Raw genomic sequence first — 24,823 nt, forward strand, 5'->3', positions numbered from 1 at the left:
TTTGCATGACTGCCCAATTTGATTGTGGTTTCCGGTTTCGGCAGCCAAGGTTACAACACTTGAAGGCGTGAAGTAATTACACATTTCTGCACAGATTAATCATAGTTAAGTACAGTGGTGCAGGTTATCCAGATATATCTAATGGATTCTGATTCTAAACAGAATAACTCTGGCACCGTTCGCGTATGGGCGGACGGCTGGTAAGAAATAACCCTCACACGTGTGTATTTTTTAGAAGTGTTATTGTTATTTTTAGCTACGATATGGTGCATTTTGGACACGCTAACTCACTACGACAGGTTTGAAGCCGCCTAAAATGTATAATGATAGTGTAAAGTTCACATGTTTAGGCGAAAAGTCTTGGAGACTATTTGATAGTCGGAGTTCACACAGATGGTACGAGCTAATTTTTGCATATATCACATTACTGAGCACTCGCTAACGTAGAGGAAATCGCTAACCACAAAGGACCACCTGTGTACACAGAACAGGAAAGGTAGGCTAGAGTCTGCAATATTGCCCACTCACTAAATTGAATCATGGATAGGTATAAGATAGTTAGAGCCATCAAGTGGGTGGATGAGGTGAGTGATTTAACAGTGCACTGATGTGGTCTGACATAATTTGTACAGGTTGTTGAAGGTGCTCCTTATGTCACCACCATTGAAACCCTGGACAAATACAATTGTGATTTCTCCATACACGGAGGTATACTCTACTATGCTAATCATGAGACAGTGGTTAATTTTTCTCTGTTATATAGATGACATCACTACAACGTCAGAAGGTGTTGATACTTATCATATAGTAAAGAAGGCTGGGAAGTACCGAGAGGTGTCCAGGACTCAGGGAATTAGCACAACTGATTTAGTAGGAAGGTACAATATATAGAATGTTTGTATAGAAGTTAATTTTATTTTGTATATTGGAGCATAGATAATAGACACCCCATACTGGATTGGAAACTTCTAAGCGCCACCTAATCTATCTGCGTTTCATGCCCCTTATACTGTACACAGTACCAGGAGTATATTTTATAAGAACCTGTTTTGCTTACTGGTGAGTAGTAAACCTACCGCTATGGAATATAGGGTTTGGCCTATTCATAGTGGGTGTACTGACGTGTATTAGCTAGAAGTTTGACAAGCGCGAAAGGTTGATACGAGAGGCGGGATTTGTGAACTTGACTAAACTGGAGCGAATATACCATGAAACACATACCAGTACACGTAGCATTAGTTAGTAATAAGCATCAGCCTTAAATTAGACTTGTTCATCCCGCCATTTTCACAAACATGTTCAAATACTTTTTATACGGAAAGCACCTATACCAGTAGTAGGCCAATCGCCACCCAAGAAACAATCTACTAAACTTACTAGTTAAAGCAACTGAGCTGTATCCAGACCGTAAAACAATCTTCGAATGAAAAAGAGTGTTTGAAAACTTCAGGTGCAAAACGCGGATAGAACCGTAGTTTTGTATGGGCACTATACGTGTGCTTCCAATCCAGGTAGGGGTGTCTATTATCTATGATTGGAGGGAATCAAGCTAACAAACTACCCCAAAATCCACAATAGGACAGCTCTAGCTTTATGCTAACCTTTTCCAAAAATTCAGTCACAGAGGTGTACCGTATACATACAAATTTTTGAGGGAAGTAATTTTTGTAGATTTTGTGGTTGCTTGGCTGTCCACGAAAATTTGATCAACAATTATCAGGGTCAGTTTTATGCTTTCTAATAGGTAACCCCAGTGAAAATAAAACCATGAAAATCCTGATCTGCAAAAATTATGTCCCTCGAAATATTGTACGTATACAGTATGTTTCATAGAGAAGAAAGCTGTGGTATGACTTCTCAAAGTCAAACAATGAATGTTGTAGTAGCATTAGTTATGGAAGAGCCGTTCATCTCATATTTTTGATGTTGCAGAAGTCCTACAATGCACTTCACTTGCATTGGAGTAGTCTCACTCTTGAACTCTTTCAGTTTTAATTTAGCAGATGAATGTACCACACATGTGCTGACTAGATAAATCGAGTTTGTATTTGTGTGCATGCATGTAGTGTGTTGGTACACATAAATAAGAGCAATCCACGTGGCCCAGGGTTCCAGCTCTCGTGTTGTGATGGGGTGCCTCAGCCCATTATGCCTATACGTACACATGTATTGTAGCCTGAGTACATGCTCTATGTACACACACATGAGTGAGTCAGTTTGCATAAAATGAGAAACCTTGCATGCATTTTGAGAATTTAACAGATAATTGTAGTAATGTATGTGTATATCGGGCTGTTGTAGTAGGGTGACTGCTTTATTAGGGTATTTTGATCTTGCTGTTGCACTTTTGCTAAAAAGGCACCTGTCGGGCTGAAGCAACGTTGAACAGTGAAAAAATCAAGCCCGTAGCCTTAGCCATTATCGAGTTACACTTGTCTGAAGGCATCAGTCAGTCAGTTACTTACTCAGTCAGTCAGTCACTAAAAAATTCCGTTAAATATTTTTTTCTAAATTCCGTAGCTACTTGTTGAAAGCGTTTCGGGTTGATCTGAAAGCTTGTTTGGGCTTAGTTTTACCTAACCAATACTGCCTCATTGTCGTCAGGGGAAATTGAGGCTGTTTTTTGGGTGATATTATTTTGTGGGCCACGCCTACTCCTTTGTGGTCCCTACAATACAATAACCATCGTACTGTACGATAAAGAATTGAAGATATAAAGTGCAGAGAGTGATTACTTTTAAAAGGCACATGCCACGAGAGTTTGTTTTGTCATGTAGAAATGAAGCTGTACCACTTGTGCAGTAATGGTGATTCTGTATTTTAAATGCTAGATGTGATGTCAGATACTGTTCATTGAAGGTATTTTGCATAAAACAGATTTTTCCCTGGTAGCATTTTGGGGATCAAGACACACGTTAGTTGTCGTGTGGCCCAAGAAGCCTGCGTGCCACACTGTGAGTATATTAACAGGAAGAAAATGACACATATGTAGCTCTTATCTGATTGGAACAAATTTTGTTCTAGAGTTGCCTGAAAGTCCTGCATACCAAATTTGAAGGAAATTTCCCCAACCATTTCTGAAGTATGAGTGGCCAAAGTTTTAATTCTTTTTTCTTCATTTTTTTCTTCATTTTTTTCTTCTGCTACATCTTCATTTTACACAATTTGAACTATCCACCATAAAACAAAAATGCGTCATCCAACTGGGCTGAAGTTTGGCACACATAGAGGGGTACTAAATGAATATCAGTACCGATTTTTGGTACAAATCCGATGAACATTCACAGAGTTATGACCAATTATTTAACCTGTACATAAAAGAATACCAAACTTCTGACAGGGTAAATTACTTCAACACACACGCGCACACATGCGCGCACACACTCACACTCATAGTGCACACACACATAGCGCACACACACACACTTGTCACTTATGTTGCTATGGTTACAGAATGCTACTTATGACCAAACAGCATCACACATACCTAGGAAGCAGCGAGGTGGGTGTGGCTCTATTTTACTGTGCTGTAAAATGTGGGATTAAACCTTCAGAGTTATCTGCCAGGTTTTGACTGTAACGTGACAAATTTCAGCCAGGTGAGTTGAAGCCAGTAATTGTGCTAGCTGTTTAATCCTCCAAAAATTTTTCACCCTGGTTATATATTTCATTGTACTAGTTTGCTGCATGGAATGTATGTAGTGTTATGCTGCATACAACTCTTGGTTGGTTGTTTGTGCACTGTAGTATATACTGAAACCTGTTTTAAAAGTTCCAGATGTGTTATTTGGACCTGTTTATATATAAGGCTAATGAGACCACCAAGGAAAGTCTGTCACAAAGAGTGACCACAGTAGACAAGTTTCATTGTGCCAGCGCCATCTACAAGAGTATATATTAAGAAAACCTTTTTAAAGCTGATAGTGGCTTGCAGTTCGAATCCTGGGGTTGGAGGGATTTTTTTCCCTTTCTTTGGCCCATTTTCTGTTTCACCTTATTAGTAACTAAATTAAATTATCTTTAAAAGTCTCCAATTCTGTTTATTAGCTTAGATAATCCAAAGACTGCAGCACTAGTTGCTGTCAGATCTTCAATTAATGTAAAATACAAAGCCTGGTGCTATGCACTAACTGGGATTATGATCTATGTTGATCGAAGACACAAGCGTATAATAATTACGCCTCTTTGTGCTGGTGAGTAAAATGATATGACAATTCTATTTAATGCCAATCAAAACAACTTAGCATGTGACATGCATTCCGTTGTAGGGATGTGTTCACTCCGTGGTTTGCTCATCGATCAGAGAGAGATGACAGAATTACCCACAAAGTGCCATCTTTGTTATCTACCCTGAAGTTATATACTGTTTACATTGCTAAAGTAACTAATTGTGTGTACTCATCTTGTAGACGTGCTCAGACTGATATATACTCCAATAGAGCAGTCACTTGTCCTAATATAGCAGCAGCCAGTTTCAAACCCTTAATTCTGTTGTAGCAGTCACATCTACGGTTACCAGCTAAATAATCATGCTATTTATGTAGGTGTTGTATATATGACTGATGTTTATATTGTGCCTAGCTACTGTTTGTATTATTCACCTGATCACAGTGTGCTAGTTACACACTGTATATGCCTTGCCCTGTTGTTAGTTTGTCCAGTTGGTACATGTACTTGGCTGTATGTGACCTGGTCCTAGATAATAATGTAAATTTTCATTCTACAGAATCCATTGCCGTACACTCGTGTAACAAACCTACTGTCAACATCTCAGCGAATCACACAGTTCTCTGATGGCAAAGAGCCAAAGGTAATGAAAAGGATAGTGTTCAAAATATATCAAGTTGTCCCTGCTAGCCTGGCGACAAAGTGGTGTACACCGCTGGTGCCTTCGACTTATTTCATATCCTTTCTTTGTTGTAAAGTGTACTAAAATGTGTCTCTGAACAGTATGTGACCTGGGGTCTGACAAAACCAGTATTATTGCAACTAACTTGTGTTGACGAAGTGATGTGAAACTTGGTCAACTTAAAGCTTTTGTATAGCACAATTCTGTGACCACATTTCAAGTAAGTTTGTAATATTAAACTTGGACATCTGTAGTGGCTATGAGACTGGCTTGGACAGCAGCACTTGTTCCTGCTATGATTTTCACTACAGTAACACATGCACATTATAAACACTATGAGAGATATCAAAATTACGTGATGTTAGGTCAGTTTATGCAAGTAACCAGCTTGTAGTATATTGTGTTTGCTGATATGTACATGTGTGTACTCAAGTTGATCCATGATCCTTGACTCTTGATCACATGTCGGTCACATTGATTTTTTGGAGAAAGCAAGTCAAATGGGTGACTTCTTGATAGTAGGATTATTAATTGATCATGTAGGTCACACAGTTCTTGTTGACTGAACTAGTAATGTGTCGTTACTGTCGGCAGGTGGTTAATAGATACAAGGGAGGTAACTACCCCATCATGAATCTCCAAGAGAGAGTGTTAAATGTGCTAGCTTGTAAGGTGAGACTGTGTTTAAGTGGGTATAGTGTGTGTTGTCCCTGTAATTGATGACTTAGCAGCCATAAGAGCCTTCACTTTGAGGAGCTTTTAATGAGCTCATGCTTATGTCATGGTGGGAAACTCAGCAAGGAAAATATTGCTATTTACTATTACATCATCTAGTATGTCTCAGAGGTGGTAATAGGAGCTCCTTATTGTGTTACTGCTGAACTACTGGATCATTTCAAGGTGTTGAGTGTGTGTATGTAATGTAGTTTAGTGTGTTTGTTTGCTTGCGCATGTGACTTGTGTGAATGAATGTGTGTCTATAAACTACAGTCTATTTCCAGTTGGTTGACTAGGGAAACTAAGTGTCAAGTCACATGCTTGAAAGTAGCCAATGAAATCAGTAGCCTTCAATTTAAACTAGTGCCATCCGCTTGGCGTGAAATTTCATTGCTTATTTCTATTCACGTGATGCTTTTGCATTTGGCCCATGTGGACAAGCAACCTGAAATAGACTGTATTAGGGTGCACATGCACACTCATTTATATTGTATTTTTTGTTGTTTCAACACAGGTCAATGTTGTTGTCCATGGCAGCACAACTATACTACCTGATGAGGTGAGCAAGAATTAAATGAATTGTATAACTATTCTCCGTATTTCACAGAATGGAGCAGATCCATATATGGTAAGTGTGTACTATTTATGTGCAGTTCATGTGAGACAAATTGCAAATCAGGAGGCAAAGAAACGAGGCATATTCCAATCAATTGACAGTGGTAACGACACACATACAGACACAATTATAAGAAGAATCATTAATAATAGGTAAATATACTGATAATATACATGTTGAAATTTTTTGTGAAATACTTCAGGATAGAATATGAAAAACGCAACAAGAGAAAAGAAATCAAATTGGCATAGTTGTTATTAATGAAATCTTCTAGAACTAATATTTTGTACACATATTGTCTACAGATTTTTATTATTAAACAATACATAATGTTGATTATTAGTATAACGTAAAATGGGATTAGCTTGGTGGTCTTCCGCTCACAGGAGGCCTCACTCCTCCTAAAGATGGCGACAACCCTGATCCTGGTCCTAGCATTACCTGTGAGAGAATGCATTGTGATTATTGGTGAAGGATAAATCTAATTTTGGTCACAGTAATTACACAATGAAGCTGTTGGAGGGTAATGTAAGACAGCTGAGCTATCCACTACAAAGGTGCTCTCATTATGTGAGGCTTATGTAATAATGGCAATGTAAACCAATTGTATTCAATGTCTACCAATTAATATATGTACAAAGTGCAGAAGTATAGTCAAATCATCCTATTGGTGTGCATTTACTGTGCAACTACAATGTAATATGTAAAGCAACAGTTAGAAGGGTGTATTTTAAAGTTACTGCCTGTTTCTCATGTATATAAAAGAGCACACTAGCAACTGTGTCTAGTGAATTTTCATGCAAAAACATGATAGACAAATTAGTTGATAAGTTAAAAAAACTGAGTCCAGTAGTGCACTCCCATGTTCCAGTCTTGTCCGGTGATTAGTATGTCCACATGCAATGTTACTAACTAAAACTGTATGATATACTATTGTACATGCTGTGGTTGATTAATTGAATGCTTATAGCAAGGGATATGGGTTTATAAGTAGCAACTTGTTTCTTCTGCATATAGTTTAGGTTCGCCAGAAAATTGACTTCCTGCAGTAAAAGACCTAGTCTTGTCACAGATCCTTGAGCAGTGAGGTAGTTCCTTTGATGTGGCGTGATTACTGAGGCTTTGCTATACACACTATACTCTGCCCACCTGACGTTTCTGCATATTTTGCATCTCCTCCAGTTCCAGTCGTTGTTGTTCAGTTGCTATTGGCAACATCAGCAGTGCCACTGACACACCCACCACCCAGCTGGCTCGACGTACAAACCACACACTCCAAACACGACTCTTCCTTAATGCATCCCAAACTGGGTCTGGCAGCATTTCAGTTAAACCCCACAGGCGTTCTGATATTGTTTCAGTAACGTCCTAAATTTGTACAAAGATACAAAATTTCCCACTCATAAACCATTTCATTTACGGCGAACATATACAGGATATTTGCACACGTGGACGCAAAAAATGTGCTTTAATAACTGCACTAAGCTTACGTCTTCATTCTCATCCACCACCGTAGACAATTCTTCTTCGGATTCCGAATCGTCTGCCCCATTAAGGTTTAGCCCACTGGTCTCTGAAGTCATGTTTTAGTACAGTGTGCACTAGTTAGAAGGCAAAAATTTTTAAGGGAGGCTCCCCACCCACGCATTCAATTAACGATTTCAACTCCAACTTGTTCGTGCTTGTATCTGAAGTTGTCAAGACAGTTTTGGAGTTAACAAGTTAGTTCTTACGGCAATGCCGTCCAGACAGAAGGTACGCGCCTTTTATTTGTAATGAACACCCGCGCATTTACTGAAGACACGTGTTTTGTGTGTGTCAAGCATAAACGTTACAATCAATGTTAATAAACTATTTCTACACACGAAATACTTGTTACACATGCTTGTTGCTATGCTAGTTGTGGCAGGATAATTTGCCCAAGAGCCCTAGTACAGGGGTTGCTGTAGCGGACAACAGGAGTTATGAAGCTGACGGTAGCAGTACGCCTCGTCGTAATAACGAGGACGGACATTTCAGCTGTGTCTTCAATTCAACAAGTCTTTTGATGGTACTGGATGGACATGAAGGTAGCCGTGCTGTGGAATATGTCAAGGAACAAATGCCAGAGAAGGTTCTTAGAATGGTAGAAGAAATCATCAGTCATGATGAAATAAAGAGCAAATTTATTGGCATATTCAAAGAAGTGGAGAAAGGATTTTTTCACAACATGGATGACCTGTTAACTGAGCGCGCTGTTATGAAAATGGACTTAAATGTGAGTTATTTTTTCAGCAGTTAGAAACTCATTGTGGTGTCCTGCAATAGATGAGCTCCTCATATAATTTTGTTACACATCTTTGTATTCCTTCCTTAGGAGTGTCCTAATTCTTCAGTGGCATGGGAGAGATATCCTAAATACGTGACCAGGGTATCCGAGTTAGATGAACAGATTAAAGGTGGTACAACAGTTGCTGTTGCCGTTATCAAGCACAACGATTTGTATGTTGCAAATGTTGGTGACACTCGTGTTCTACTGTGCATGGTGAATCCAGCAAACCGTTATCTTTTAGTAGATCAGGTAAGTCTCTCCCTCTCTCTATATATACATATAGTGGACACCAGTCCATTTTTGGTATAATGTTAAAGGTCATAATGTATGGATTCTGCTACCAAAATTTGTGTAGCCAAATATTGTCTTGATGTTGTAGTCCTTGCTCGGCAGATAACATTTTCTTTATTGTGTTTCTTAGCTGACTGTTGACCATACTACTTCCTGTGAGCTGGAGTTACAACGACTGGCAAAGCTTGGGTTGGACCCTGCTAAGCTGAAGGACGCTGGCAGGCTGGGCATGCAGCAGAATACTCGTTGTATTGGTGATTTCTTCATCAAAAATGGATACACTGATATTGATCTTCTGAAGTACGTACACTGCTAAGTGCTTACTTGTAGGGGAAAACCTGGTGACTTAAAATGTTCTTTGCATGTGCACACAAGATACACATACATAAATCCTAAAGTGAGTATCCTGGAGCACTACTAAGTCATACAGGAAGTCTTCAAGCTTAGGATTTCCTATCCTATAGGGATATGTACCTGATTATGTTGAGGAACTTGTGAGTGTCCCCTTGTTAAATGGTTGTTCTACCTAAGAGTATCTTATAACAAACTCACCCAGTAATGTTCATCTGTAGACTGCCTATTCAGCATAACATTGTGGTAATTTTGCTAATGTGCTGTGTTAGAGTGTAGTAGCATAACTCAAGTGCTTTTATATGGGAACATTTTATATGAGCAAGAGTCTACGAAATCTTCATATGAGAGCATTATTAATTATTTTTCTTTCTTGATCACTCTTTGATTCTCCACTAACCACACTGTATGCCAGCCAGTGTTCAATTTGGTTATTTCAGGGAAATAGGATATCCCCACTCTTCTGGAAACTGCTACCTACCCTTAGAGACTTGACACAGTATGCAGTTCTCTTACTGTATTACAGTTCCTAAATCTTGTTTCCAAAAAAAAAAAAGGTTTTCTAGAGCATTACACTAACTCCATAGATGTTTTCCTCCCCTTTTGACTATGTTCTCATCACTGATTGTAGTGGCTACTGGCAGACATCTAATGGATGAGAGAATGTATAGTATCCACTAAACTCTACCATGGTATTCCGATGTCCTGTGAAATGACTTAGTTGCTTGTTATTAGCTACGTAATAGTTTCATTGCTCTACTTCTTTTGCTGAGGGAAATACTCATTTCTTGTGATTGTAGAAATTGTGTGCCTAGGTCAACCTCTCTGCCCCTTTATTAGGAAGCCATAGAAATAAATAGCAGCACAGAAAGCCTCTTAAAAGCCAGATGATGAGTGCTTCATTTGGTACAAAATCACTTTGATCCATGCAACTCAGCTTGTCAGAAAATTGGGTGAGGAATGGCCTCAACTGTATGCATACATATTTTGTGTTTATGCGTGTTGTAATTTTCTACTGTTAATTTTTATGTTTCTTTTTTTTTCTAACAGGGATGCTAAACTACCCCCGGGAATTGCTGTACCACATGTGGCAGGTCCAGTATCCATCAACCAATCCAGAGGCTTTGTGATTGTCATGTCAGATGGGTTGTATAATGCGTGGTCATCGTACAAGGGTCTGGACACCCGCAAGGCTAACACAGAAATTGCTCGCATGGTTGCAGAACAAATCAGAGGAAGCCAGCAGAATATGAATGCTGTTGCCAAAACTGTCGTTGATTTTATAGTCTCCTCTGTGCAAGCTACTTATACCCATGAAAAGAAGAAAGAGTGTCAGAGACTCGATGATATAACACTAATAGTTCACAATTTAGGTTTTGATATTTCCGAATTTCCATTGAATGGTATTGCACCCTTTCCCCTCTCAACTAGCCCGATTAACCCACCTCAGTTGCAGAGCTACTACAGCCAACCACTCGACCCTCATGTACACCATCAACCACAACCCATGGGTTACCAGTCATCTAATGCTGCCGTGCCCTATCAACATGACCCCAGGTATGCATACCAGTTAGGACAGCAGATTGTTTCAATGCCATATGGCTATTCATCACAACCAAACATGCCAGGTGGTTATCAGCCTCCACCAAATACAGGATATCAGCCTTCACCAAATACAGGATATCAGCCTCCATCGAATACAGGATATCAGCCTCCACCAAATACAGGATATCAACCTCCACCAAATACAGGATATCAGCCTCCATCGAATACAGGATACCAGCCTCCTCCGCAGATGAATGTGAGACCCAAGAGCCCCTTTGTGTACCCACCTGTTCAGCAACCTGTGCTGCCTCAGAACACTTCTTTTGGTGACCAGGTAAACATGTCAGCGACTTCTGGCCACAATGTTAGTGGAAACTTCATTGGAAATGTTTCATCTTCCAGTTCAAATGCTGCAAATCCGTCATCAGACTACAGCCCCCAACACCCGTCATTTTACATTGGTAGCAGCAATCTATCAGGCAGTATTAGCAACAATACCAGTTACAACAGTCAAATGCAGAACAGCAACTCCAGTGGAGAGAACACTAGTAATTTGATGCCCCAGGCCGATCAAGTGAGTGGAAGACATTCACCTCAGACTCAGTTTCCCTTATCACCTCAGCCGCAAGTACCTCCAAAGACTCCGTCTGATGTTGTGTCTGCTTCAGTTGCACCAGCTCAGCCCCTCCCCTCACAACAACAACAGCTGCCACCTGCAGGAGGAGACAATGTGGCTGGTCATAATCAGCCAATGCAATCTAGTTCCTCTAGTACTAGTGGTGATAATGATGCAGCCACACCCATTGCAGATAAAGAAGTGTTTTCACCTAATCGACCGATAGATAAACCAGTTCCACGTCCACGCACAAAGATCATTTCATCAGGAACAGATGATAATAAAACACCTGTGAATGTGGTACCCGAGCCATCCTACCCTCCTAATGACGACATTCCACCACCACAAGAGACGTCTACACCAAAAAAAGAAGGCAATGAATCTCAGAAGGAATTACACAAGCCATCAAATAGAGACAGCCTTGACATTTCGTTCAAAGATGATGATGACATGTATGGCTCAGATAAGGAGGGCGAGGGGGATGGTACTTTAGAGGCACCCTCAGCTGGTGAGGGTGAAAGCATGGTTCTTGAGAACAAGCCAGTGGATTCTCAGCCAGATACTGAACCGCCTAAAAGCACAGAAGGCAACCAACTTGATCAGTATATCTTTAACAGTGACGCAGAAATAGAGCCAGAACTAAGTGGAGAAGAGGATGAAGATGATGACGATGAAATGGGAACTGTCCCTACAAGCAAACTATCTCACTATCCATCAGTAGAGCCACCTAGTAAGGATGACAATACTGTACACTCATACATAAAGTTTGACTCATCATTTCCAGATATCGATTACGATACTTTATAGCTCTGGAGATTATAAGATCAATAATATTTTCAATGTGATGAATTTGTATTTTTTATTCACTTGTACTTGTTGTTGCACGCGTTTGATTCCATTTTTGATTACATCACGTAATTTTTAGCAGTATTATTTTCACGCAACCGCGTACAGGCGTGCGTTATTAAGAATTTAAATTTGAATTTTGTAGATTCGAGATGATGGCCGCTGTAAGCTGTTGTTGTGTTTGTGCGTTAAACAGCGAACGCTGTCTTGTGCGTACCTAATAGTGAGATTGTGTTAACGTTATTTCCTTCTTACAACAGTCTTCTTCCTCAAATGTTGAAAATCTATCCCCGATCGTGATTCAGAAGTTGACCAAGGAGCTAGTACAGCTGCAGCAAGAGCCACCGGAGGGCATAAAGGTTTATGTTAATGATGAAGATGTTACAAATATTGAAGCCAGCATAGAGGGGCCTGGTAAGTGACTGAGTTATCGCACCTAAGCCTCGCGTTGATGAGTACCTGCCTTTGCGTAGCTGGTACACCATATGAAGGAGGCATGTTTAGGATGAAGCTGGTGTTACCAAAGGACTTCCCAGCCTCCCCACCACAAGGTACTATTGTGTTATACTGTTATGTCTATGAATTTGTGTGTTATGCTACTAATGGCCAACTCTATGGTGTTAATGGCATGAGTTGGTTTATTATCTCACAGTGCATATGGTCCCCAATGATAGATGTCTTAAACAATGTGCATCCCTAGTGCTCTGTAATGACAGGCAAAGTTGACATTTTATTGTCTTTGCCTCATGTTCCATTGTCTTTTCATTATTTCATATCAAGAAGTTTGTGGAGAAATGGCTCCAGCTGTACCGATTTGTTCACTAGGACAAAACGGAATGGACTGGGAAAACGGACTCACAAACGGACTGGAAGGAACTTCCCTGAAAACGTTTTTTTTTTTTTGCCATAGAAACTCACTATACGTAACAACAGCCTTAACTCTGCTCGAAGCTTAACCCTTAAACCCGAAAACTGGATTTAAACTGGGTGTAACTAATCACTGGACTGGATTACTGGACTGGAACATTGGACTGGACTACTGGACTGACATATTTTGGGTTTTTACACATTCTGAGGTTGGTTTTATTGATTCCTGCTAACCAAGGACCTTCAGAAAACTTGCAGTCTGTTACTAAAATGATGAGTATGAGGAGTGGGAGTAAGCAAAAACTGACTTCTAGTGATTTCACTTCTATTTATTATGTTCTTCTACAGTACATACACCTATACTACTTATCAGTATGCTACAGGGAATATGCTAGTTATAGTTAACCAATTGGAGATAGTAGCAAGCTTGTACAATGCTAATAAATTTGGTCACATATTATAGTACGCCAACCAGCACATGTAAGAACTAATCATGATAGCAGAAAAAACTCTACAGTTGTGTAATGAGTTTGTATATTACATGTAGGAACAAATTTAGCTACAATAGATTATCTTAGGAAGGATAGGTTGTGTCCCAGGGGTCTGAGCTATTTAGTTCAAGGATACAGTGTAAGATAGGGAGCACAAATATAGTAAAATGATTTTTGGTTAGCTACTGCTAGGTATTACAATCTCCAAAACACAATACTAAGAAGTGTATAAATGCTGTAGAACACAACAAGTAGTGAGAAGTCAGTTTTTGCTTACTCCTGTAGCAGGCTGCAAGTTTTTTGAAGACCCTTGGCTAGCTAGACTCAATAAAACCAATCTCAGAATGTGTAAAAACCAAAAGTATGTCAGTCCAGTAGTCCAGTCCAGTGTTCCAGTCCAGTAGTCCAGTCCAGTGATTAGTTACACCCATTTAAACTTAATAAATTCGCATGCTTTGCACAAATTGCTGTAAACTTTCAAAGTGTCCATCCTATGGCTATGCAATTTACGTCATTCTACTTGTGATGTAGCAAGGATCAAAATGATACCTAGGGTTTTACCCTAACGCTAAATGGTGAGGTCAAAACTATAGTACGTTCACGTTGAGCTGAATCCTGAAAAACAGCTAAAAATTAAAAGTGGATTTTTTCTCAACAGAGTTAACATTTCAGCTAACCAGATGATTATTGGTAACAGCAAAGGTGTCAACAACAGACACGTACGGTTTGGCTACGTTACAAGTTCAGGAAAGGGCTGTAATGGACACTGTAGTTATATGGCTTCCCCATAGGAAATATATTGTGAAAAATTTGATTGGCCATAAATATTATGTCAAACATTTGAACAAAAAGATTTGAAATATTTTTAGCGGATCAAGCAGTACTACAAATGAGCTAAATTTCAAGATCGTGTGTATTTGCATCCATGAGTTATTAAATGTTTTTGAGGATTCAGCTCAACGTGAACGTACTATAGCCGTGAAAATAACTTTTCGGTAAGGAAACACGCAAACCATTTACATACCTTTATAAATGGTTGATAACTCGATGGTAGTTGATCCTATTGCCTTGCAACAACTTCCATTCAACTCGTCATTAAATTTTGTATCAGGGCATATATGACTCACATGAGTAAACCCACAATCGAAATTAAACACGTGGCAAGAAATTAGAACCACGGAGATTTGACTTGTCGCTGTTCACCGCTTCATAACAAGTTAGTCACTTTAGTTACAGTGTTCATTTAACCTTCTCCAAGTAGTCCAGTAAACACACTTTTAATCTATGTGTATTTGTAGGCCGTAAGAATTAAGTTACCCCACCTAGTGTTGCCATGCGTTCCCATATTGTGTACACACGCATTTCCGAAAAGTTCTCTGCGGGTTTAAGGGTTAAACCTGGGATAATTTACAAATTGTCGGTTACAAGTTTAAACAAACAAAATAGCACAACACAGACTATATTTGTAGTAACCAGTACCTTGCCAGCTGATTAAATACAACGTAGTCCTGTCAAGAAGCCTACCCGTCAAACTAATTGCAGCAATTAACCAGACCATAAAATCCAAGTAATGTAGTGTCTTAACAGGACTTGTGTTTCATCTTGTTACACATGCGAAACGAAAAATGACTTAATTAAGCACAAAATGAATTTAATTTCAGACTATCTACTATCTTTAATTTAAGTTAAGCACAGGGTTTAATATCGGCTTGAGCACACTTCAACATCGTGTTCAGAGTGGTTCAGAGGTTTGTTTCAGGTCGTCGTTGCTTGTTATATTCTTTCTAGCAGCTACACAGTGAATTTCTATGGCCAAAAAATGTTTTCAGGCAAGGTCTTCCCAGTCTGTTTGCTAGTCCATTTTCCCAGTCCGTTCCGTGTTTTAGTCATGTCCTTGTTCACTATATGTTGCATTGTTTCTATTGTACTGACACTTTGTACTCAAGTATCTTTACTCAAAAAGCGAATTTCAGATTTGCAAGTACAATGAGAAAGAGCAACTCTTGGCGAACAGGATATACCAAAGGAATCTTGGTACATGAAAACTCCGCTCGTCATTCTCACAATAAATGAACACAATCATCTGCAATACATTTCCAATGGGCATTTGACAATTCTAACAGATTCATTCATATCTCGTAACATGTTTGGATTATCGTGGATTCGCAGCTAGATTCTTTTAGCTTATTCTTGAGCGATTCCAATAAGCCATAGTGAGTACTTATAGCGTAAACTATCACTTGTCAAAATGATGGCAAAGTTGGAGGTAAAATATGTACGTGATTCTGAGCGAGAGTATTGCTTTGATTTGGCATGGACTCTGGGATCTGGCCAGGTCTGACTAGTAACGCACAGCAAGGCTTTAACAATAAATCACTCCTTAGAATTAATACAGACGATTTTATTAAAGAAGTTCTGTATGTATACTAAAGTTCTAATGTTCCAGTATACCTGTCATGAATACACTATAAACAGCATAGACAGTCTGTGACGACTCCTTTAAGCGGAATTATCTCAAAACCTACAAAAGTGAAAAAAGCAATCAATGAAATATAGCAAGTTAAAATAATTGCAGCTGCTAAATAGACTATATGCACTGCTGTATACATTCTAAAAACAAGTGGTATTTTAATACGTCATGACAGTGAATGGGTGGGATCTAATGTATGTAGAAAAAATGCAAAATTCACAAAATCTCAAGAAATAGACCACTTACCAGTACTTTTACAGAGCTATAAATTCTTCTACCTATATAGTAGAACATCTGAAAAAAGGAGCTGTGTCCGTACTATTAGTGGTGAGTTATAACTCGAGCCGCATTTACTACCCATACTTTTGTATGGGTCGTTTACTGTCAAAAATTCTCGGGCGTGCCGCTAAACATCCCTGATTGATCATATTTTGATTAGTAAATAGACCACGCATATAGTCTATTGCTTTGATCATAATTAGACAATTACCTACAGCTGGCCTCAAACTTCTGTTTTTGAGCCAAACTTCCTGATATGAGGCTTATGCAATATCAATGTTACACTACTTGCCTTGTAATACAGTAGGTTACAACAGTTTATAAATGTTGTATGTCGAATTCCTTTCAAATCCCTTTTGTTTTCCTTGGAATAAATTTGTTTTGTGCTTGTTAGCCCTTAAATAGCTGCATAAAACTTTATAAAATGCATGCGCTGTATCTGCATAGTGGATATTGATATTCATCAATCGATAACTCGTATATGGAAGGTCGCATCCATGGACTTGCAATTTAAATTTTCAGAATGCTGACATCATGAAGAGCAAATTGGTATACACAATCACCTTGTTATCTTTCATAAGCAGAGTCTTGAAGGTGAGTTAGTGGCGATTATTGTCGATCAAGGACAAATTTTCAACTGAAATTAGGACCGTAAAACAAGTAGAGGAACAGTACTAACTACTTTACTATTAAATATCTGTGAGTATATAACAGTTTTGTTGCCAAAACAGTTATTACTTGAGCATTTCTGCTGCTATAGTAGTGGCTTAAACGCATTAAAAGCTTGTAAATATTATGTATGTGCATATACCTGGGACAAATTGACCAGGGAATAGCATTGTGCTGGATGTACAGCATTACCATAGCACCAACATATCAGTGTACCCATAATGTCAGTAGCAGTATTAAGAGTTCTATAACTTAGGAGAGTATCCTACTCTCATATACCTCTATAGAAGGGCGTATCGTGAAATTATGACAAAACACTTCTGGGTTTGCCCTTTTTTCTTTGTGTACTAAATGTTGAACATGATATCGGTTGAACAACATTGCTAGCAACCAAATTAACTCCAACTATAAGTGTTTCTCACCGAAATACAATTGTTCCTTCATGGGTTCAGTAGGCATGTCTTGCTAGGCCATTTGCGAATACGGCTAACATGGTGCTAACGATTCTTGCACTTTTACGGCTGTCCGTATGTCACAAACCACATCATCTTGTCGTTAAATGTGACTTCACGATATTCCCTTCTACAGGGGTATGTGAGAGTAGGATACTCTCCTCAATATAATATATAACCATCTCAGCGAAATCTCGTCTAGTTCGCACAACTTCTGAACTTCTTTTTATTTTCTCAGCATTATCTGCATTGTTCAAGGAATGGTTCACCAAAGCTTCAGTCGATTGTGGTGAGTAGTTTTGGAATTACAGCACTAGACAGTAGGAAGAGCAAAGAAATCGATTTGTACAGCTACTATACTAAAAATATACTACAGGTGCTTACATTCACAGCCATAACTTCTGTTTGGATTAGTCTACAGAGTTGGGACTTGGGCTTACAATGTTCACCATGGATTGGCAGATTGACCAAGGTTAGTTTTCACCCAGTAGTTACTCGCACATAGGCATATGAAGGCAGTTTTAAATTGAAGAAACGGCAACGATTTTGTTTACGTCCACTGCATCGTGAACAAACATGTGTGACACGCAGAGGCTACAAAATTAAACAAAGATTTTCGAACTCCCCATGAGTAGGCAAATAAGATGGTATATAGGTTTAATTGATTTGAGTCTTCCTTCTCTGAGTAATGGCTTGATTAAAATTTGAGTATATAGGTTTAATTGATTTGAGTCTTCCTTCTCTGAGTAATGGCTTGATTAAAATTTGAGTATATAGGTTTAATTGATTTGAGTCTTCCTTCTCCGAGTAATGGCTTGATTAAAATTTGAGTATATAGGTTTAATTGATTTGAGTCTTCCTTCTCCGAGTAATGGCTTGATTAAAATTTGAGTAAACTTTGTCATGCGAAATTTCACCAATTTTTTAATTTTCATTTTTCTCAAAATGCATGCCTGTGCAAACTAGATGGGTTTTTCGTTGAGATGGTCACATATACTATGAACTCTCGGTATTGTTGACTGATTTACAACTCTACTCTTGTTAAGGAGAAAAATTGTTACCTGTCTGTCTGTAATGGCTGGAACAACTGTTCAAATATAGTTTAAATGTTCATTTGATTCTTTACTTTTGGTATGCGTGTTTGTCGACTATTCATCCACCTCATTATAATGACCATGTCAAGTAGGTCCCAAACATAGCTTCATGACCTCCACTTCATTATAGTGACCATGTCAAGTAAGTCATAACTAACATGTACTTCTTGACTTCATTAATAAGACCACCTCTTTATAGTGACCGTACCAAACATAGCTAAAGTACATGTATTTCATGATTAGAGTAGTGGTAGCAACAAGAAACAGAAGTGTAGGATATAATGTCCAGGGCCTTTAATTATGCAAGTCAGAGATGAATCTGCAGTAATTGGTAAGAAGTAGTAGTAGTAGTAGTAGTAGTGAGTGCCAACCACTGGCCACATCCCTACACAACTTTAGTTAATAAGACCACCTTGTTATAGTGACTATGTAAGTCCCAGAAATATTTATTTATAATGCTGCCTCAATTCTGATGTTGTTTTTTTTACCCAAAGGTACTGTAGTGTGGTTGTTTTCACTGTACCGTATATCACATCACTACATTATTAATTGATTTATCCTCTAGTGATCCATCTGTAGTTAAACTATCCTAATACAAATACCATCTCAAGTTCTCCAGTGGCCTGACTATTTGATCAGTCCATATTGCAGATTTTCAAAACTATAGTGGATGTTAGGCTTTTTTGATTTCATAAAGGGGAACTGTAGTGGAATTTAAAATTCAATGCTATCACGATAAATGTGATCAAATTTTGGAAAACCATCGATATATACACAATAGTACTTTTGTAATAAAACGCATTTAAAAACTATGGGTAAAAAATGCAAGCTCCAGAAAAAAAATTTACACAAGTTTTTATTGTCTCACTGGTGGGCGAATTAAGCCTCCAATGGATAAATCCTGGGTATCATCGTGTTCGCCTGTTCATAGGGAATACAAAAATCTTTGTTTCATCTCCATACACGAAAGGATTTCAAGGTTACAGACGTTTGTTTACATTGCGGTGACAAAAGAATTTATCGACGATCGTTTTTCAGTGAATTTGCCTTCCTTCTTGAACACAGAAGCATGCCTGGGGCAAAAACTATACCTTGGTAGATGCACAAATTCATGGCAAACACAATGAGCGAAGATTCAATTCCGTACGCCATTGTATCAGTAAGTTATGATGGTTTATGTAAGCGCCTGTAGATTCTTTCTCAATAGCTTCTGTACATATCAATTTATTTGCTTGTCCAGCTGTCTAGTGCTGTGTTTCCAACGTTGCTTAACTTATGAAGTTGAAACTTAGCTAATCCATTCCTCTGTCCCTGTAGAAAACAAAGAACAAATAAAATGCATTTTGAAAATTGTGTGGATATCAACGGTTTTCTAAAATTAGGTCACAAATGACAATCCATTCCTAATGTTTAAAATTGCAGAAGTCTACTTGTTACGATGCAAATTTTACATCCTCTTTCACTCGCCATGATTTTTGTGCTTTTGACATCACTGGATCCAAATACAACAAGTATAAGAAAAATTTGGAATTTTAAATTAGATTAGGGACAGTGTATAATGCTGCAATAAAAAGTACTGAAACAAGCTGGATCAGAGTAGTACGTAATGTCCAAATACTGTTAAACAATAAGAAGTGAATATCCCTACTGTGCTACACTCAATGCACAGTAGGGATATTCACTTCTTATTGTTTAACAGTATTTGGACATTACGTACTACTCTGATCCAGCTTGTTTCAGTACTTTTTATTGCAGCATTATACACTGTCCCTAATCTAATTTAAAATTCCAAATTTTTTCTTATACTTGTTTGTGAAGTTTTTTTGCAAGCTCATGACCACTAAATATCTGCTGAGTTACTCATAGCACTATTATATTAGATTATGACTCATACAATAACAACTGATCAGTGGGTGTAGCTCTACGTAAGCCTGCAGATAATAATGGACGTGGATTCGTGCATACCTACGGACTGATGAATGGGTGTGGCTACCATATGTCTACAGGCAGTAATTTACGTAAGTGGGCGTGGATTCGTGCATACCTATACACTGATGAATGGACGTGGCTACCATGTCTACAGACTGTAATTTACATAAGTGGGCGTGGCTCACGAAAGAAGCACAGCTAGCTATGACCTGTAGTAACACGTCCACATTTAATTTAGCACATGGGGTCAGACCCGAATAATCTGTAAAGCAGGACCTGGATGACCCGACTCGGTTTAACATTGTTACTTATTTATTGACCTACACATTGCTATATAGTTTGCCGTGAGTTGCTCTCTCTGATCAATATCAACAGCGAGTCACGTACACGTGTGTTTTTGGTGCAACCGGCGACCACGTGTATTCGAATAGTTTGATGCAATATACACTGGTATGGAAGCCGTACTGTAGTCTATTAACACTCAGTGGTAGAACCTTGACTGATGGCCATGGTAAAGAAGGATAAAAGGTAAGACAATAGCGCAAGCATTGTATGTTTATCAATAACCAAAGGTTTTTTTTTAAGCGAACTAGAAACGTTTCTGCAAAAAAAATAGGGCTGTAGCCACTTTTCCGCTACGCTTGACTGAAGGTGTCAGGCAGGCAGTAGAAAATTTTGTTGAATAATTTTTTTCTAAATTCTGTAGCAACTTGATGCAAACGTTTCGGGTCAATCTGAAGACACTTTTGGGCTTGGTTTTACCCAACCAATACTATCATGTCGTTGTGAGGAAAAATCGTGGAAGGTTTTTGGGTTATATTATATCACGGATCGCCCCCACACCTTCGATGTCCCTAGTACTGTATGATGAATTTCCTATTGGATTTATTATTAGCACTTTGAATGTAGCTTTACCGTATTGCCATAGTCTGTTACAATAACCAACACTGTGCTTCTAAATGTGCAGTAGTAATGTAGCTTTCATCATTTGCCATTAAAGGATCCTGCCTTGTTGAAACAAGTAATGAATCCTGGTAACTGCATTGATGTGGGTGTCTTGGCAGTGACTCGACAAACTGAAATTGGTGGATCCACTTATCGAAGACAAAAATGTAGCAACCATTTCAAGGAGGATGGGTAAAAGCCTAAACTGCATAGTTTTGAGCTTACCAAGCCCATGTTCAAGGAAATGCTGTGCCCAGTGTTTTCATTTTCTACCTGCTAAGTGTAGGAAACTTAGTGAGGCCAGAGCAAATAAGGCTGAGCATCATGCCATAGTAGAGGAGCTGATGCCTGGTACTAGCAGCTTTAGCAGCCAGCCAAACCAAAGTCCAGGTGAAAGTATATTTAGTGGCTAGGGGAAAACAAGGATTGCAACAGTGCCTTGAGAAATTAATGGTACAACTTGTTGATGTCTCTACTATAGCTACAGATAGAGACACGCTGGTGTAACATCCCTTGTGAAAACCGACACCATATTGACCATCAATATGATGTGTGGTACTTGGTTAAAAGTGTAACAAAGAAACTAGCAAAGAAGGCCAAGACAAAGCATTGTGGTCATGGATCCAGTCTATTTCTAACCACTTGTAGTGATCTGTGCAAGAAGTGTTATATCCCTACTGTGCTCAAGATACTATAATGGAAATGCACAGTAGGGATATACAGTGTAACACTTCTTATTGTTTTACTGTGGTTTAATATCGTGCACAACTCCAGCTTGTTTCAGTATTTTTTATCGATGTGTTACGGTCCCTACCCTAGTTGAAAATTCCAAAAAAAATTGTGTGCTTGTTAACTATTTTTGTACTGGTGAACCCACACATACCGCATCAAAGAAAGAAATGGCGCCGCACCCCAGCTATCAATTATTGTCTGAAAAATGAAGCATCCATTACACTTTGTTGTCAGCTATGTTCAACCCATTATAAAGCATTACGAATTTGAAAAGCACCTCTGCAATTAAAGTAACTACATGCTATTCTATCATGCAGTATACAGTATAAGGTTTGTAAGTACTGTATGTATGGAGACACGCCTACTTATAGGAAAGTAAGTGTTGTCTGTAGACCTACATCAAACCACACCCATTTATTGATCGTTAATTATACAACTTACAGTACGTGTTTAATTGTCATATACAGTAGATACTTGTGTACTTAATTTATTATGCTAGTGGAGCTCTTGGTGCACGCCCCAGATTGCTATCTGCGGTCAATGGGTCATCCAGGTCAGCAGCAGTGACCTTTCAACTCTGTGTGGTACTTCAGTTGTTCATATCCTGGATAACTCAAAATTCTGAAACTGCACAAAACATATACCTAAAAGAATATAGCCTTAACTACTATCACTAACCTTATTTCTGAACTTATTTTTCTAGGATACTTTCTTACCAAGATTTTTCACCCAAATGTTGCAAAGAATGGAGCAATTTGTGTCAACACATTAAAGAAGGATTGGAAACCTAACCATGGTATCAAGCACATCTTAATGGTACACAAAACTGGCACATATTTTGTACACATTTTACTGAATATTATATCCGCAGACAGTCAAATGTTTACTCATCTATCCCAACCCTGAATCAGCCCTAAATGAAGAGGCAGGCAAACTACTACTAGAACATTATGATGATTACTCAAGACATGCTAGGCTCATCACTGCTATTCATGCAAAGTGTCCCAGGGCATCAACAACAACATCAGATGAAATGGCGCATAGTCAAGTTGAGTGTCTATCAAAGAAGAGATCACATGAGAAAGTAGCTGTTTCTGCACCAACTGTAGATAAGAAGAAGAAAGATAAAAAGAAAGCTCTTAGAAGACTCTAATCCTGTACAGTATTATGTGCTATGTATTATTTAAAGATGTTTGTGTATTTTTGCCATTAAATGTGTGTGTATATTATTATAGAGTTATCACCATAATATTATTGATGAGTGTACAGGGACCATGCACCCTTGCCTTCACTACTTTGTTTAGACAAAACTTGTATTTAAAAAACCATCAATCACTGTAATAGAACAGTCACATTTCAATTCTAGTATAGTACAATGAAAATACCCTACAATGTTATCTCATGATCAGAGTTTTTAAAACCTCAAATTTTCCTACAGGCATGCCCATGGTAAGTTTTGTCAAAGATTGCTCTTTCCCCCATTTCTAGCCTGTTGCACCTCGCCTGTGTCACATGTTGCTAACTAAAGATAGTCACAACCTTTAATACAAATCCATATACTTGCATGGCAATAGCAATAATTATGTAGTAATGTTTCAAAAGCTAAATGTATAATGTTTATAACAAAAGTAAATAAAAATCACAAAGGTTATGATGTTCTATAGGTATACCCACACAATACATTTCAGTTGCACTGGTGGTGGTACGTGCTGAGAATTTTTCAGTATTTCTTGAACTTTTCTGGCTCCATTGCTGTGAGCTACTTTCACATTGGTGCTCATTCATGATGCATACATATGATTCTCCCATTTTGCTGTGGCGGTGGATGTGGTAGAAATTTGGTTCAGTCTGTGACACATCATTCCAAGATATGTACTATCTACTATTATGTATTTCTGACAACCTTGATGGATCCTGTTGCTGTCTTTGAATTGCCGCATTTCCTCCTTGGATCACTACCATTCAACAACCAATGGCTTTAGTGATGGTCTGTTCATCTCTTTTCAAGGCTCTTTGTGCTTCATGTTTTGCAAAGCTGACAATCCCAAAACGATACTTAGGCCATCTCACTACTATGGCATCAGTGATCTTCCCAAAACCACAGAACATTTGTCAAAGATGATTATTATCAACTGTATAGTATCCAAGTTTTTAACAAAGCTTAGCATCCTAAATGAAAAATAATCATGATGTGATAATATTTCATAACTCCTAAATTCTACACCAGTTGACAGTATACTGACATTGATTCCAAGACTTGTAAAGGGCTAGCATTGATATCCAGGTCCAAGACATTTTTTGTTTGCTTCGAAGCAATAATGCTTAGCAATGGACAGCAGTGGTAAACCATATATACATGCAAAGTTATCTGACAGAATTTCTGCCTGTTTTTTAGCTCATACCTAAATTAAACTGCTAAAAAGTACGTTTACAAGTTTAAAATCTATTTAATCAACATTTTTTTGTTACCAATTTCATCCACAGGCTTATTGAAATTTTAGGACCATGTATTATCAAGGTCCACAGCAATGACAGATGTATCAAGACTCACAGCAATGAGTTGTATGATCACATGGAAAAGTAAAAAAGTATATAACTCAGCAGTGAGGAGGCCAACGTTGACAATGAAAATTAGAAAAAAGTTACACAGTGATGTTTGAAGCACACAACAGTCATTGACACCATCCCAGCATCCGTAGCTGACCTTGCACTTCACAAATGAGTTGGTTGAACCAGACTATTGCATCCTGAGG

At 38.4% G+C, this 24,823-nt stretch overlaps 4 protein-coding genes across 5 annotated transcripts; 3 read left to right on the top strand and 1 right to left on the bottom strand.

Moving 5' to 3' along the window:
* Positions 1 to 24: 24 nt before the first annotated feature.
* On the top strand, positions 25 to 6,518 carry LOC136250266 (ethanolamine-phosphate cytidylyltransferase-like). 2 transcript variants are annotated; one of them, XM_066042447.1, is made up of 19 exons: positions 25 to 72; positions 124 to 200; positions 257 to 299; positions 351 to 396; positions 448 to 496; positions 548 to 584; positions 633 to 708; positions 764 to 878; positions 3,454 to 3,502; positions 3,555 to 3,599; positions 4,727 to 4,810; positions 4,858 to 4,902; positions 5,311 to 5,388; positions 5,444 to 5,521; positions 5,684 to 5,749; positions 6,081 to 6,125; positions 6,174 to 6,194; positions 6,246 to 6,334; positions 6,385 to 6,518. In XM_066042447.1, exons 2-19 carry the CDS (start codon positions 142 to 144, stop codon positions 6,431 to 6,433), a joined length of 1,074 nt encoding a protein of 357 aa, XP_065898519.1. In that variant the 5' UTR covers positions 25 to 72; positions 124 to 141; the 3' UTR covers positions 6,434 to 6,518. The 2 variants fall into 2 exon arrangements, with proteins under 2 accessions (XP_065898519.1, XP_065898520.1); XM_066042448.1 differs by lacking the exons at positions 4,858 to 4,902; positions 5,311 to 5,388 and having other exon boundaries at positions 30 to 200.
* LOC136250268 (mitochondrial import receptor subunit TOM22 homolog) lies at positions 6,420 to 7,833 on the bottom strand. Its single transcript, XM_066042451.1, has 3 exons — positions 7,673 to 7,833; positions 7,332 to 7,550; positions 6,420 to 6,623 (listed from the first exon to the last, which is right to left on the bottom strand). The coding sequence occupies exons 1-3, from the start codon at positions 7,763 to 7,765 to the stop codon at positions 6,543 to 6,545; spliced, it is 393 nt and encodes a 130-aa protein (XP_065898523.1). The 5' UTR covers positions 7,766 to 7,833; the 3' UTR covers positions 6,420 to 6,542.
* LOC136250263 (proteoglycan 4-like) lies at positions 7,800 to 12,226 on the top strand. The gene is made up of 5 exons (XM_066042444.1): positions 7,800 to 7,937; positions 8,083 to 8,439; positions 8,539 to 8,742; positions 8,915 to 9,084; positions 10,186 to 12,226. The coding sequence occupies exons 1-5, from the start codon at positions 7,920 to 7,922 to the stop codon at positions 12,101 to 12,103; spliced, it is 2,667 nt and encodes an 888-aa protein (XP_065898516.1). The 5' UTR covers positions 7,800 to 7,919; the 3' UTR covers positions 12,104 to 12,226.
* Positions 12,226 to 23,336, top strand: LOC136250267 (ubiquitin-conjugating enzyme E2 S-like). The gene is made up of 5 exons (XM_066042450.1): positions 12,226 to 12,306; positions 12,403 to 12,556; positions 12,616 to 12,693; positions 22,774 to 22,886; positions 22,942 to 23,336. The coding sequence occupies exons 1-5, from the start codon at positions 12,295 to 12,297 to the stop codon at positions 23,221 to 23,223; spliced, it is 639 nt and encodes a 212-aa protein (XP_065898522.1). The 5' UTR covers positions 12,226 to 12,294; the 3' UTR covers positions 23,224 to 23,336.
* Positions 23,337 to 24,823: the final 1,487 nt, after the last annotated feature.

This window comes from Dysidea avara, chromosome 3, assembly GCF_963678975.1.
Source record: "Dysidea avara chromosome 3, odDysAvar1.4, whole genome shotgun sequence".
NCBI classification, from domain to species: domain Eukaryota; kingdom Metazoa; phylum Porifera; class Demospongiae; order Dictyoceratida; family Dysideidae; genus Dysidea; species Dysidea avara.

Bases quoted from the DNA above. Each gene is read 5' to 3' on its own strand.
- LOC136250263 (XM_066042444.1), top strand. The intron at 8,440-8,538 runs GTGAGTTATTTT...TTCCTTCCTTAG, and splicing joins TTATGAAAATGGACTTAAAT to GAGTGTCCTAATTCTTCAGT. The intron at 9,085-10,185 runs GTACGTACACTG...TTTTTCTAACAG, and splicing joins ACTGATATTGATCTTCTGAA to GGATGCTAAACTACCCCCGG.
- LOC136250268 (XM_066042451.1), bottom strand. From the start codon at position 7,765: ATGACTTCAGAGACCAGTGGGCTAAACCTTAATGGGGCAGACGATTCG. The intron at 7,551-7,672 runs GTAAGCTTAGTG...GTACAAATTTAG, and splicing joins TGGTGGATGAGAATGAAGAC to GACGTTACTGAAACAATATC. The intron at 6,624-7,331 runs GTGGGCAGAGTA...ATTCTCTCACAG, and splicing joins AAAATATGCAGAAACGTCAG to GTAATGCTAGGACCAGGATC.
- LOC136250267 (XM_066042450.1), top strand. The intron at 12,557-12,615 runs GTAAGTGACTGA...GCCTTTGCGTAG, and splicing joins AGCCAGCATAGAGGGGCCTG to CTGGTACACCATATGAAGGA. The intron at 22,887-22,941 runs GTACACAAAACT...TTATATCCGCAG, and splicing joins GTATCAAGCACATCTTAATG to ACAGTCAAATGTTTACTCAT.
- LOC136250266 (XM_066042447.1), top strand. From the start codon at position 142: ATGGATTCTGATTCTAAACAGAATAACTCTGGCACCGTTCGCGTATGG. The intron at 300-350 runs GTTTGAAGCCGC...TCACATGTTTAG, and splicing joins ACGCTAACTCACTACGACAG to GCGAAAAGTCTTGGAGACTA. The intron at 6,126-6,173 runs GTGAGCAAGAAT...CGTATTTCACAG, and splicing joins CAACTATACTACCTGATGAG to AATGGAGCAGATCCATATAT.